At 48.4% G+C, this 15,644-nt stretch overlaps 1 protein-coding gene across 2 annotated transcripts in view; it reads right to left on the reverse strand.

The window, feature by feature from the left end:
* CLCN2 (chloride voltage-gated channel 2) overlaps positions 1–15,644 on the reverse strand; it is a 79,737-nt gene that overhangs the window by 50,122 nt on the left and 13,971 nt on the right. For both annotated transcript variants that reach the window (XM_082224048.1, XM_082224049.1), the window contains exon 2: positions 2,715–2,871. In XM_082224048.1, the coding sequence (XP_082080174.1) occupies positions 2,715–2,871 (157 nt within the window). The remainder of the gene's footprint in view (positions 1–2,714; positions 2,872–15,644) is intronic.

Below are 15,644 nucleotides of genomic sequence, written 5' to 3' on the forward strand. Positions count from 1 at the left end.
ATGTTGTGAGGGTGTTTCCCTCACAACAGACATATTTCCTCTCCACAGACATATTACAGACTCCATCCAGTAGCCAAACTATAGTGGCACCTCCGGATGCTGCACCCCCCTGCAATCCCTACACAGATCTGGCTGGCACAAGGCACAAAACCACAGCTCGCCCCTATACACGAAGCCAAGCCAGAGCACAACTAAATGCAGCACAGCCATCTTCTCAGAAAAACTCTTCACAAGCTCAAGAGGTCAAGACACAAAAGCTTTAGCAACTAATCTACACTTAATGACCCACCCAGTGGTATTCAGAATATCACTCATGAAATCACTCAAGATATCCCTCAAGTAATTAAGGAACAAAAGAAGAAGAGGCACACTAATCTAGGAACTTCCTCTCTGCCCAGAACGTTGGAGGCTATACACCACACCCCTCAACAGTATTTATAGGAACTCAAACACCAGATTCTGCTCTGTTCCAGTAACAAGAAGCCGAAAGCACCAGCCTGAAGATGACGAGTGAGACCTCGTCGAAACGTCGCACAGACACCCCGACTCTTACACGGGAAGACACCCGAAGACACCAAAACCTGCATATATATATATATATATATATATATATATATATATATACACACACACACACACACACACATATATGTATATATATATATTAAAGCCAAGATATAAAGGAAGAGAGCAGGAGTCAGCAAACCTTTTCAGCAGGGGGCCAGTCCACTGTCCCTCAGACCTTGGGGGGGGGGCAGACTATATATATCTTTTGGGGGGGGATGAACGAATTACTATGCCCCACAAATAACCCAGAGATGCATTTTAAATAGAAGTACACATTTTACTCGTGTAAAAACACGCTGATTCCTGGATCATCCGCGGGCCAGATTTAGAAGGCGATTGGGCTGGATCCGGCCCTTGGGCCTTAATTTGCCTACCCATGGAAGAGAGCAATAGGTAAAGGTAAAGGGACCCCTGACCATTAGGTCCAGTCGTGACCGACTCCGGGGTTGTGGCGCTCATCTCGCTTTATTGGCCGAGGGAGCCGGTGTACAGCTTCCGGGTCATGTGGCCAGCATGACTAAACCGCTTCTGGCAAACCAGAGCAGCGCACGGAAACGCCGTTTACCTTCCCGCCGGAGCAGTACCAATTTATCTCCTTGCACTTTTGATGTGCTTTCGAACTGCTAGGTTGGCAGGAGCAGGGACATCAAAAGTGCTACTTATTTATTTAGTTGAAAGAATGTTCTCTGTCTTTTGCCTCCATCCCCTCACTCTGAGCTTTTGTGAACCTGGTATCAAAGAGAGTGTTGGACTAAGATCCCGCAAGGGACCAGGGTTCAAATCTCCGCTCGGCCACGAACTTGCAGGAGATGGGGGGAAGCAGCCCTTCAAGCAAGGGCGCCCAGGACCTCTGGCAATTTTGCTGGGGAAGCTTACAACACAGGAGATGTTGTGAAAGCTCTCTGACCCTGTTCCTCCGAGAGCCCAACAAATAGTCGTGCGAAATTGTATCTCCCGCTGGCTCAGTGCACTCGCATGCCCGGTTTATGCCAAGGATTCATCCGGAGGCCTGTCAGGCTGAGGTCATGAATACTCTGCCTATTGTTAGAGGATGCTGAGAGCGCTCAGTCCGAGAAGACAGACAGAGACAGGCTGAGCAAGAAAGGAAGGCGGAAGCAAGAGAAGCGACAGAAAGGAGAAGTCAGCCGGTAGCAAGAGGACTCCCTGCACAGTTGCATGTGCAAAGAAAGCCTGGGATGCTTAAGTACAACTTTCCTGCAGCCCAAGAAACTGTGCACAGGAGCAGGTGTACTAGAACTGTGTACTAGTACACAGCGATTCATGAATACAGAGAGTGATGTTTGCAACAGGTAAAGTCTAGCCTGGTTCACACGAAATAAAGACTGAAAGCAAAGTTCCATGCCGATTCTTTAAAAGTATGCATGTACCATTTATGCACAGGCATGAGAAAGGGCTCAGGATGCACCAAGTGGCTGCAGTAAGGGATTGTCCAAGAGATGAACCCTCTACTACTTGTTCAGTGCTGTGGTAAACAAGCGGGAACATGGGAAATGAAGGGGGAGCATGGGGAGTGACCTGGGGAAAGGCCAATACATCTTTTCCCAGGACCACCACCCTCAACCCCCAGGTGAACGCCTGGAGGCAGAAGCAGAGTTTATGCTGTTCCCAGCCAATTTCATGCTGCTGAGACGTTCTCCATCTTCGGATGGAGACAACTGCAAAGAGAGAAAAGAACAATGCGTCCCAAGGCCTCCCAAAATCTGATGTGGCCTGCTTGCATTTACAGAATGAAAGAATACGTAAAAGCACAGCAAGGCAGAAGTTTTATCAGCATGTAACAAAAAACACTAGCTAGTGACCTCCAAGGGAGCATGGAAGGCCGAGAGCACAATTGTGCAAAGCCAAGCGAGCCTCTGGACATAGGTTTTGGACTACGTACACCAGTTCTGACAGGGACTGGATCTACACTGATCTGTAAAAACGCTATTAAAAAAGTTATATACCTCTCAATGTGATTTTCCATTGCTCTGCAGAGCCCTCTGGTGTCACATTTTTGACGAGCTGAATGGCAGGCCCAGGATGCCCCTCCCCTTCCTCTCCCCCCGCCAGAGGCTGCAAGGACTTATAAAGATGCATTTCCACCCCCAGTTCTCTCCCCGCTCCCCAGGACACGGCAGGCTCCTTACTGCGGCATCGGGCGCATCGGCTCTGGTCATACTCCAGCAGCTCAGAGGGGCGCAGGCGGTCCTTTGGGGATGGCTTCCAGCGCTCTTGCTGCAGGCGGATGCGGGCTGCTTCATCCTTGGCGTAGGCTCCCAGGTCCTGCGTGTAGCGGCCATACATCTGGGGACGGAACACACAGCGAAGGGTCAAGGGCACAGCCGGGCATGTGAAGGAGAAGACGGAGCAATTTGGGTGATTAGGAGGAAGGCACCTCCCTGTCCTTGGAGGTCAAGGGTCAATCCCCCATGGATGGAGGAGGCCTTCCTGCTATGCATACAAGTTGCCCAAAGTACTGACCCTGCAATGCTCAGGAGAATAACGCATAATGCAAGGGGAAGGAGAGAGACCAGAAACTATGGAATTTCCCCCTTTATCCCAGAGGACTGTGGTTATTTGGAGGTACACAAAATGCCCTCAGCACATGGTCGGTGGTGCTCTCCTCCTTTCCTTGAGAATGTAAGAAGAGTCCTCCTGAATCAGTCCATAACATCGATCAAATTTTGCATTTTGTTCCCACAGACGCACATGCAGGGTATTTAATGCAGCAGCACTCTCTGGCTCTTGTCTCTCAGGGAATGGAGTTCGGGTCCTGTAGGCAGCATATAGCCATAATGATGTCCAGAAGCTGCTGCCCAGCCTCGTCCTCCCTCCCACAGCAGTAAATTCCTCAAGTTAGCTATGCACTGTGCGAAGCACTAGCTTATCTCGTCTAAAATGTTCCAGGGTTGAGGAGATCTTGGAACGAAAAACAAATCTCAAGGTTAAGCCCTTAAGCAACCCTTAACTTGTTTCTAAAGAGAGGTGTCCGGGCTCCATCCTGTCTCTCTGACCTGCATCCCCCGACTGCTACTCCAGGTTTGGGGCTGTAGCTCAGTGGTGGAGTCAGGCTCCAGGCAAGGCTGTGTGAAAGCTCAGAGGGCTTCTGCCTTTCAGCCTAGACAAAACTGGGCTAGATAGCCATCTGTCATGGATGCTTTGGTCAAGATTCCTGCACTGCTGGGGGTTGGACAAGATGGCCCTGTATTCTATGATTCCATGCTCTTATGTCCTAGGAGCTGGCACTGTGGCCACTTGATAACATCACCTCTTACAGACCCTACACTTCCAGGTGCAGCTCCTTCACCTTGTCCTAGGAGCCTAGAATAGGCTCAGCCCCACTCTCTCTGCTAACACAACATACACAAAGTCCTTTGTTCTGAGCAAAGCTGGCCAGGCTCTCTGCACCTCTCCTGTCTGGCCTAGAGACCCAGAAACAAAAAGCTGACATCACTACCCTTTGGTAAAGGTAAAGGTAAAGGGACCCCCGACCATTAGGTCCAGTTGTGACAGACTCCGGGGTTGTGGCGCTCATCTCACTTTATTGGCCGAGGGAGCCGGCGTACAGCTTCCAGGTCATGTGGCCAGCATCACTCTGCGGCTTCTGGCGAACCAGAGCAGCGCACAGAAACGCCATTTACCTTCCCACCAGAGCGGTACCTATTTATCTACTTGCACTTTGACGTGCTTTCAAACTGCCAGGTTGGCAGGAGCAGGGACTGAGCAACGGGAGCTCACCCCGTCGCGGGGATTCGAACCGTCGACCTTCTGATCGGCAAGTCCTAGGCTCTGTGGTTTAACCCACAGCGCCACCTGCGTCCCTTACCCTTTGGTACTATAGCCAAAAGTCTTGTGAGGATGGATGGAGCAGAATCCCTTAATATCCTGCTGGGGGGGGCATGGCTCCCAGGGTAAAACATCTGCCTTGCATGTGGCAGTTCCCTGGTTCATTCCCCAGCACCTCTGTCTCTTTTTAAAACAAATCACCATTATCATCATCTCCAGCTAGGGCTGGGAGAGCATCCTGCCTGAAACCCTGGGAAGCTGCTGCCAGTCAGTGTAGACAATACTGAACTAGATGCACCAATGGCGTGATTCAGTATAAGGCACCTTCCTATGCCCCTATGTGTGTGAGCATGTTTGCTATCATGCAATCAATGACCAGGAAAATAATAATTCACCACCACTGCTCCAAAGTAGCAGCCCGCGAGGTGGAAAGTTATTCAAAAGTTGTTTGGCATTTCTAGTGGTTTTTCTCTTGCTGGGGAGACATCAGAAGGTGGGAACAAACTTCCTTCTTGCTCAGTGGGGTGGACTCCTGCTTGCGCATTTCCCCTTATCTCAGCATAAATAGAAGCAATAGAAGCTTCCAGCTTTGATTCAGAAAATAAAACAAACAGCGTTCTGCAGAAAAGGCCATGAACATCTCAGCACAGCCCCTTCCTAGCTGAAGGTTTGCCTCTCGCTGGAACACAGGAAGGTCCATCAACACTGGCTGGCAGCAGCTCTCCAAGGTTTTCAGATGGAGCCAGCCTTCTGCATACAAAACATATGCTTCTACCCCTGACCTATATTGTGCTTCCCCTTCCTCTCTCTCCACGTTTCCCATCCTCTTGGCTCGCTGGCAGCCCGGCAGTTCTGCCAATGGTGCGGACCAGGCAGAGAGAAGGGTCTAGGCAAAGCAAACACAGAGGCCTCTTCCCTCTCCAAGGAGGCCGCTTCCAGAACAATGGCAGGCAGATAAGGAGGCTGCCCTGCGGATCAATAGCCATTGTTCCCCAGTGCAATGCTACTCCCAGCACTGAGGCCGGAAACGGGCTGGCGTTCCCAGCTGGCACTGGCGAACAGCACCGCCCAGCCAGCCCGATTTCACGAATAGCCACGTGGGCCTGGGCAAGGGCGGTGGGGGGTCAGGCCAGGCCAGGCCAGACTGAGCACCGGCAAAGAGGTAGCTACAACCCAATCTAGGTAGCCTGAAGGAAGCCCCCCTGCTCTCTCGGCCTCAGCTCTGCCACCTGTAACATGGGCGCGAAAATATGGTTGTGTACAGAGAAACCATTCACGGACAGGGGGTGGCTCTGCTGAGCTCTAGAAGTCCCTTCCCAGCTTCTAGGATCACCCAGCAGGAGTCTTCCAACCAGGAAATTATCATTGAGGGGTGAGTGGTTGCATTCAGCTTGTCCGTTCAGGCCCTGCCAAGGATTTAACTGCCTGGCTTCCCTCCCCTCTGCCCTAAGCCAGGAATACCAAAGAGCCAGGAGAAGTTAGCAGGGCAGGCAGGGTGGGTGACTGCTTCAGCTAGGAGAGAGAGAGATGTAGGGCCCTTCCAAAAAGTCGTTTTTATTGCACACTCCTGATTATTGGTGCACACAAGGGCAGTTACACACGAGCCCACATTCAACACGACTTTGCTTCTTCAAATAAAACACGCTTAGACTTGCAGAATTTTGCACATCGTGAATCACTGAATTGCAGAGTTGGGAGGGACCCCAGTGTCATCTACTCCAACCCCCTGCAATGCAGGGATCTCAACTAAAGCATCCATGACAGATGGCCATCCAACCTCTGCTTAAAAACCTCCAAGGAAGGAGAGTCCACAACCTTCCGAGGGGGTCTGTTCCTCTGCCGAACAGCTCTTACTGTCAGAAAGTTTTTCCTGGTGTTTAGCTGCAATCTCCTTTCTCATAAATTGAAGGCGTTGGTTGGGGTCTTACCCTCCAGAGCAAGAGAAAACAAGCTTGCTCCATCTTCCATGTGACAGCCCTTGAAATATTTGAAGATGGCTATCCTATCTCCTCTCACTCTCCTCTTTTCCAAGCTAAACATATCCAACTCCTTCAACCGTTCCTCATCAGGCTTGGTTTCCAGGCCCTTGATCATTTTGGTCGCCCTCCTCTGCACACCTTCCAGTTTGTCAGCATCCTTCAGAGTTGGACACAGCATTCCAGGTGTGGTCTGACCAAGGCAGAACAGAGTGGTACCATGACTTCCCTTGATCAGGACATTAAAATTCTGTTGATGAAGCCTAGAATAGAGTTAGCTTTTTTTTTTGCTGCTGCATCACACTGCTGACTCACGTTAACAGATTGCAGAGTTGTGAGCACATCCATCATGTGGGCATCGTTACAAATGTCGAGGAGGGGAACCCTGAAGGAGGAAGTGATAGAACTGGGTCCTTCCAGACAGGTGTTTCTCCCCATACCCACTGGGCTCTTCCCTGTCCCTTGCAGAACAAGTCATTGCTCCCTGTGCAGCAGCCCCACGGAGGACCACCAGCTCAGGCCAGCAGCCCCAGACAAGGCTGGCTGTGCCCTGATCTCCCTGTCTTGACATACATTAATTGGTTTGGGATTCTGACCTGCCATCCACCTTCCCTAAAAAGGACTTGCAGGCCTTATTATATGCCGCTTCCAACTACTACTTGCTAAAACATTTCCTGCATGCACACAATTTCCACAGGAATTATATATACTGCTTCACTACCTGTGTACTGATTTGTAATCAAACACCCTCTAATGAAAAGATTGTTTTTCTGGAGTCACTTCCAGGTGACCCTGTTTGCTGAGCAACCCCCTTGATTGGTTTTCACACTGGTGGGCAGGAAGGGGAATGACCATTTACTGAACCTTCACTCTGATTTGTCTGCAGGTCATATGATATTGCATCCAGAACTATCCAGTGCATTTTCTGCCCCTTACTGCAAAAAAAAGGGGGGGAGTCCAGTTTGGGGAGGAAATGAGTTCCTTGCAAGAGCTTTAATTATACAACCTGAATTTGCCAGTATGTGACTCAATCACATCAGAAAATGATGGTTATCTGGGAATGCCATCAACCTGCTTATTGAAGACTGTGGTTTATTTGCAGAGGGATTAGATGACGTGGGCTATTTAATGAGCACTTATTGTGATTTGTTTGCAGAGATTTTAGATGACATTGCATCAAAGCAAGTGTTATGCCACACTTTCCTCTGCATTTCCCCGGCACCCTCTGTATCTTCTGTGGAAGCAGGTTTGTTGCACCAGACCCCTAGACCGACTATAACACCACAATCTGAATTTGCCAGCGTGTGATGGAAATCCACCTGGGGGGAAAACCAACTGAAATCGCCCTGGGGCTCCCTTTGCCTTTGGAACAATGCGCAAAAATTAACGGCGAGATCATGACACACCCTGAAAACAGCTACATCCATAGAACTCAAAAGCTTCAAGGGTACATAGAGAGGCCGTGCTCCGCATTTTTGGAATTCCTGCCTGCTCATTGTTTAGGTAACAATGGTAAAGTTTGTTCTAGATTTAAGACTGAAAGCATACTTAGTCAATATTATGTCCATTTCTCTTGCATTTCTTGCACCTATATTGGCTGCCAGGTAAAGACCTTTTTGTCTTCCCAGACTCACAAGATCAGTTACCATTCCTGGGCAGCATGCAGCTAAAACAGTTCTGCTAGCACAATAACTTTTAGCTGTGCGGTTCCTTCCACCCTCTGGAGCACATTTAGGAGTTGTGTCGTGTGGCACGCAGAGAGAGGACAAGGCAATGAATTTCCACTTCATAGCTAAAAGTTACTGTACTAGCAGAACTGTTTAGCTGAGCGCCACCCATGGCTATTTTCCCTGCTGCTGGTTTTATTCTGATTGCGGATAACCTGTTTTAATTGTTGTGTTATGATTTGACATTCTGCTTTCACAGTTCATGGGTTTTAACCTCTTGTCTGTGGACTGCCAAGAAATTTGGGCTGCTGTTAAGAACGGGTGGTGAAGAAACGCTGTCAGTAAAATGAGGTGAGTAATTTCTTTGTGTCCCACCATCCGACACATCAAATTGTCCAGTGATTTCTGGGAGACTGCAATGCTTCCAGGATCCCTCCACTTTTTGTGGGAGCCTGAGACAAAGAAACCTGGTGCACCCTTACTCCCTCTGTCAGAAAATGGGTGGCTGTGGGTGTTTAATGCTGTACAGAACCTTTATAAGTAGCTCAAATGCACCTAACATGGCAGCAGTGTAGCGTGGGTTGCCAGTGCCCAGGGCAGGCAAGTCAATGATGCCACGGGAGTGCCTCCCCCCAAAAAAAACAAATCCTTTAAAACAAAACAAATGCAAAACCCATTCAACTTGGTGGTCATCATTACGTCTTCTGGGTGCGAATTCCACAGTTCAGCTATGCACTGTGCAAAAAAGTACATTCTTTTGCCTGCACTCAATCTTATTTCAATGTTCAGCTTCTGTCCGTGAGGTCTAATGTTGTGAGATGGAGGAAAACTTCCTCTCCTCTCTCTTTTCCCCCCACCACCCCACAACATGACACTTAGGTAAAGGAACTCTAATAAGGGATACTCCAGAATACTCCAGAGACAATTCCAGCCCAGGAGGAGGGCAGAGTTGAAGAGGCTCAATTGTGGATTGAATCGTCAGCAAGCTCGGTTTCAAAAAGATATAATGTTCAGGAACGTTGAGGGGAAGGTGGCTGCCCTCTTTCCATGTCACTAGATTCAACCGCTCACTGTGAAAGAAAGAAAGAAAGAAAGAAAGAAAGAAAGAAAGAAAGAAAGAAAGAAAGAAGAGAAAACCTGCCAGCCTTTATTCTCTCTGGCACAATTTCCTGGTCTGCCCCTGCCACAGAGTGCCAAGAGCGCTGGATACAAAGGGAACAGCGGCTGAAAATCTGTGTCATGCTGAATTTATTCAGCAAATCTCTCCCAGGCCGCTCTAATCAGTCCCGATCGGCTGCACGCGGAACAACGGGAGCTTGTGAAGTTTAATCCCAAAGGACCCTCTGCCCTGCTGGGCCCAGGGACGGCTAAGGTGGAGGTAATTCTTGCTCAGAAGAATTTTCTCCGCACAGAAGCCTGCGGTTTCCCCCGACACACACAACTTTTGCTTCTTGTGGCAAAGTTCCCGTGCCAAAGCGACTCGCCGGCTAACCTGCCTGCCAGCTATGGAACCCTGGCACACTGCAAAGGACTCTGGGAGGTTTCCTAAGGTGTACAACTCAGGACCGGGCTGCAGAGTCATGTCAAGACCGCAAATGCATTCAATGCACCTGTTTCATTCCTTTGGAAAGATACAGTTCCCAGCACCCTTAACCAAACCTCTTCTTCCTATCTATCTATCTATCAGTTGATCGATCTTTCCTCTCGCTAGGGCTGTGGTGAAAACACACAGAGACACCAAGCATGCCACCTTGACTAGAGGAAGAGCAGGATAAAAAGTTAACCAAAAAATAATCATTAATTTCCAAACAGGAGTCCGGAGCAAGGCCTCTGTCCCCAAGAACACAGCGCTAAGCGAATGCTAAGCAGCAGCCGCAGTATCCATCAATTGCATCTTTGCGTCAGTCAGATTCAGGGAGACAATATGCAAATCAAATTCTTGACAGATCTTAAAATAACTGGGGCTTTTTCATGTTTCCAACTCTGCCAAGAATTAAGCTGTCTTTAGATACAGCATGGTTTTATGTCGCTTTAGCATTTGGCCCCATTTTTGTGGGCCATCACACAAAGGCTTCACTCATAGAGTCTCGGGCAGACGCTGGAACAGGACGAGACGTCCAGAGAAGGAACAGTACAAAGAAGCACATCCTTAGTTTGAATCTCTCCCACAACACAAACTTTCTAGGTGGCAAGATAAGTGTTCAAACTAGCCATCTGCTACGCAGGGATAATAATATTAATTCCCCATTATGGAATTCTTGCATTGGTTCACACAGCACATAGTTTATCTGTGGAACTCGCTGCCGCAGGAGACTGTGACGGCCACCAACTTGGGTAGCTTTAAAAGAGGACTGGGCAAATTCATAGATGGTAAGGTTATCAATGGCTACCAGGTGGAGGCAGGATGGGAGAGTGCCCCTGCCCCTGGGTCCTGCTTGTGGGTTTCCCAAAGGCATCCTGCTGGCCACTGTGAGAACAGGATGCTGGACTGATGGACAGCTGGCCTGATCCAGGAGGCTCTAATCATGTTACTTATTCAATGGAGAGGCGTTCCATTTACTGACAGAGCTGTGGGACCACTCCACTAACACTGCTCCTAACATCATCACATGGAAAGTGAAGGAAACCTGTTTTCTCCTGCTCTGGAGGATAGGACTCGGACCAATGGATTCCAAGTTACAATAAATGAGATTCTGACTAAACATCAGGAAGAACTTTCTGAGAGTAAGGGCTGTTTGACAGTGGAACCAACTCCCTTCCTTGGAGGTTTTTAAGCAGAGGTTGGATGGCCATCTGCCATAGATGGTTTAGCTGAGATTCTTGCACTGATTCTATGATCATCACTATCTCCATCCTGGGGCCTGGGCTAGTTGTGCTGTCAGGAGAGGGGCTAGAGGCACAGCCCCATCAATGCATGGAGCCCTGCTCAACTGAAGGTAGATTTCTTAACACATGAAGGGATTGTTGAGCTTGGACATCTGCTAGAGGGAAGCTGATATATAGAATCATCTCATCCAGCCCCCTGCAATGCAGGAATCTCAGCTACAGCATCCATGACAGATGGCCATCCAACCTCTGCTTAAAAACCTTCAAGGAAGAAGTGTCCACTACCTCTTGTGGGAAACTGTCCCACTGTTGAACAGCTCTTACTGTCAGAAAGTTTTTCCTGAAGTTTAGTCGGAATCTCCTTTCTTGTAACTGGAAGCCATTGCCTTGAGCCCAACCCTCCAGAGCAGGAGAAAACAAGCATGTTCCCTTTTCCACGTAACAGTCCTTAAGATATGTGAAGATGGCTATCACACACAGAGAAGGAAGGAGGGCAGCTCAGCCATAGACCACCAGCTTTGTAAGGTCAATCCTCATCATGACCAGGTGGGGCTGGGTGTGTTCCTTCTCTGAAATCTGGAGAGCAACCCCTAGCCAGTGTAGACCAGATCTGCAGAACTCAGGTCTTCCAGATGTTGCAGACTACTACTGCTTTATGGAAGTGAGTCATGGGCAACTTCCAACTGCCAGGAAGGACGGCTCAATGCCTTCCACTTGTGCTGTGTCAGAACGAAACGCCATGGTGCATCTGCAGTAGTACAATCAGGTACCTTCTCTCCTGTATTGGTCTCTACAGCCACAGCAGGCACTGTAACCATCAACAGTTTGACTTCACCTGCAAAAGGCGCACTCCTCCATTGTCTCCCAAGACAGACGGGTGCCAGCAACAACTTCCGTCAGCCCCAGCAAACATGGCCCCTCTGGGCCCTCAAGTGCAGAGGGCTCAATAAAGTGTGGAAGTATATGAATGTCCATGCTCAATGGTTGCTTGGCATACAGTGATGCCAGGACAGAGCCAGCCACCATTGCCCCTTCACCTGAGTAGCACATGGAAAGCCCATTCCCAGCATTCCACAGGGACCTCTGGAGTGACCAAGAAACAGACCCTGGTGCAGAGAAAGGTCCAAGGCTAGGCTATGCACTGGGAGCCAACTTGATTCTTCACAAACCTTGGTCACCAAGGACAGGAAGCAACATTCCTGCACTGGAGGTCAGCATGTACTAAATTTCTGATAAGTGGATTCATAGGCAATGCTTCAGGAAGATACCAGACAACAGATTCAGGGCAAGTAGTAGCTTGGGGTTGGGGAAAGAAGGCATTTAGACTGGGAAAATGGCAGCAGAGATGTTACTGCTATCACAGAAACAGCAAACCAGGAGACCCACAATGTAGATCTTCTGCCATGGCTTGGCTATCAGCTTTGAATGTTCCAAATCAGGGATGGGCAGAAGACAGAATGGAATCACCTGGTAGACAGTGGGTGATTTTGCAGTAGATCAGCACGGCTTTCCACATTCCCTCTGTTTAGTGGTATTAGCAACAATAGGACTCTTCCCCACCCCAGAATTAGGCTGATAAAAGGAATACCCTTCAGGATGACCAGACATAGGATCTATGTGTGGAAGGATTGGGAGCTCAGCTCCATTCTGGCACTCAAAACAAACCCCTCTCGGCTTCAAGATAACCCGTCGCTTGAGCTTTCACCCAGAACTTTATTTATTTTTTTGCGCAAAGTTTGCAGGGAGCTTAAACCACATTGGCTATTTACTGAACATTCGTCCTGATTTCTTTGCGGGCAGATTATACAGCGCTGTGCCAAGCCATTCTTTTCCCACGCTTTTCAGTGCATTTTCTCTTATAGCAAGAAGTCCAATTGTTGCATAAGAGCGCTAACCAACTTCAATTCTGCAACCTGAATTTTTCGGCATGTGATTGAATGTCATGCCCAAATTGTGACAGTGTGGATGAAGCACCCCTGGGTTTAGCAGCTGCTCAGAGATTTTTATTTATTTATTAGCTCAAAATGTGTCTTTTACACCTAGATCCAGTTGTGGTTCCTACAAGCCTGAAGTCTGTCTGCTGCTGTTATAAATGCAAACTGTTCCAAATGTTAAAGCTTGTACCCCCCACCCAAAAGGAGTCCACTCTGTGTTTTTCTCTACATCCGTCATTGAAAATTCTTCCCAACTGTTTCATGTAATTCACTTCCATGAGTTATGGTGATGTGCCAGTAGCTCAGAAAGTTTTGAAACGAGGTTAGACAAATGGATGGAAGAGGTCTCTCAATGGCCACTAGTCGTGTCAGACTGGGGAGACACAGGTTCAAATCCGCCCTGCTGGGCCATGAAACTCAAAAATCCGCCTTAGGCCAGTAGTCATCAATCTTCAACCTGGCCCACCCCTCAGGGTTGTTGTGATAATGAAAAGGAGAAGGTTGAAAGACCTTGCACACATTCATTTGCTCTCTGGAAGAAAGGCAGGCCAGAAATGTAATAAATGAATGAATGTATGGGATGGAATGGAATGGAACCTCCAGGTTCAGAGGCTGGAAGTCACAGAATCATGGAATTGTAGAGTTGGAAGGGACCACCAAGGGTCATCTAGTCCAGCCCCCTGCAATGCAGGAAACTCAACTAAAGCATCCATGGCAGATGGTCATCCAGACTCTGCTTGCAAACCTGAAAGGAAGGAGAGTCCACCGCCTCTACTGGGAGTCTATTTCCACTCTCAAACAGCTCTCAGTGTCTGGACGTTTTTCCTGATGTTGGGTCAGAATCGCCATTCTTGTACCTTGAATTCAGTATGGGGAGGTGCTAACAAGTCAGAGACCACTACAGGGGCCTGGCAACCACGATTTTTAGCTGGGCTACCAAGGCCAGCCATCAATGATGAACCCGTGGATTGGAACCCCAAATAAGCGGGCAAGTCAGAAGGAAACTGCAAAGGCATTGCATTGCTGGCCACAGTCCATTATGCCCCATGCAGCGTTTGATTCTCAGAATGTCCAACACAGACTTCTTTATCTGTACCGTGCAAAAATTGCTGGCAAAGGAATTGGCATGAAATGTCCCGGATAGATAGCACCAGTCATTCTCATACTATGCTTTAGAAGGTTCAAAGTGATTCACACATATTTTATCTCAGTAATCTTTGCAACCATTCAGGATTATTATCAATCCCTTATTGCCGGGGGGGGGGATTGGGGGGGGGAGGAAAAGCCAAGGCTGAGAGATAGTGCCTTGCCTATGGCCACCAAGTGTATTTGTGGACAAAAAAATATTTCAGCCCTTGCCCCCTGCCTTCCCCCAGTGCCCTCCAGACACTTTGGACTCCAGCTGGCTATGGTTAATGGGAAGGCAGCAAGACCCACAAACCATCAGATGTCAAGGAAATAAACAACTATTTGACTTTTAGAAGACATCTGAAGGCAGCCCTGCTTAGGGAAGATTTTAATGTTTGATGTTTTATTGCTTTATTATTATTATTATTCTGTTGGGAGCCACCTAGAGTGACTGGGGAAACACAGTCAGATGGGCGGAGTATTATTATTATTATTATTATTATTATTATTATTATTATGCACAATGTGCAAACCCATGGGTTTCACTCTCATTCCTACAGATCCCTCCTCCACCCCACCCCAAAAAACCCTCACTTTTTCCATTAAGCCTTTGGCAACTGAAATACTCATTTTCTTTCCCTGTTTGCTCCCACAGCCCCACCTCCCCTTCCTCTGCCATAGACTGCAAGATCTGATCTTAGTTGGTAGAGCATGAGATTCTCAATCTTGGGGTCATGGGTTTGAGCCCCACATTAGGGGAAAGATTCCTGCATTGCAGCGGGTTTGACTAGATGACCCTCATGGTCCCTTCCAACTCTACAATTCTAGGATTGATTCTACCTCTTTAGGAGGAGAAAGGACCTGTTCACATGCTGCAAAATCTAAGCTGCATCAATGGCACAGCCTAATTGCTCTCTTTCCTTTCTTCTGCAATCAGCAATGCTTGTGGATCCAAAGCAGTAATACACGAGGGAGAAGTCAGCACTTTGCGGGGAAGGAACCCCAAGACTTGCAGAAGTACAATAAATAAATATATGAGCATGCTCGGTGTTCTGAGGAATGCAGACCGGCTGTTTGGGCAGGGAATGGAAAACCAGAAGGGAGGGAGGAGGGATGAAATGGAGTTTCCTGGAGGCGGGCATGGGCTGTGCGGCTGGAACAGTGAACAGGAGCTGTCTACGCCGCGTTTGTTGCAGGTCCCACTTACTGGAACTGCTTTGGACAACAACAACAAGAGCTTTTGCTTACTGAAACGGTAAAAACAGATATGCTAATGGCACCCACGTTAGTAAGGGTCAAGCCTACTTTGACCCCAAGTTGCTGTCAGACTATCCGTCCCTTGTTCTCTTCTTAACAAAATGAACAGCAGCTAAAAGAACAGATCCGTTTGTCTCCTTTGAATGTAGGTTGCCATGAAAGCTGATCACAGCCACGCAGGCTTTGCAAACTGAAGGCAGAAACCCCCAAACATGCCCAGGACCGGGCTACTTAGTGCTTTGACGTCCATACACACCAACAATGCCTATTTGGCAGAGGGAATGCCTGTTTTCTAACTCACTCTCCCTGGGATAGCCAACACGCCATCCTCCCATCAGCCTCAGCAAGCACAGCCAAAGGCCTGGGGTGATGGGAGCTGGAGTCCAGAAACATCTGGAGGGCCCTAGTTTACACAGCCCTACATTAGAGGGAGAGCTATCCAGGTGCCATTGCAAAAATTAGTCTGTATGTGTACACAGGTGCAGAAAGAAGAGGGGGAGTTA

Source organism: Podarcis vaucheri (assembly GCF_965113315.1).
Source record: "Podarcis vaucheri genome assembly, chromosome: 5".
NCBI lineage: Eukaryota > Metazoa > Chordata > Lepidosauria > Squamata > Lacertidae > Podarcis > Podarcis vaucheri.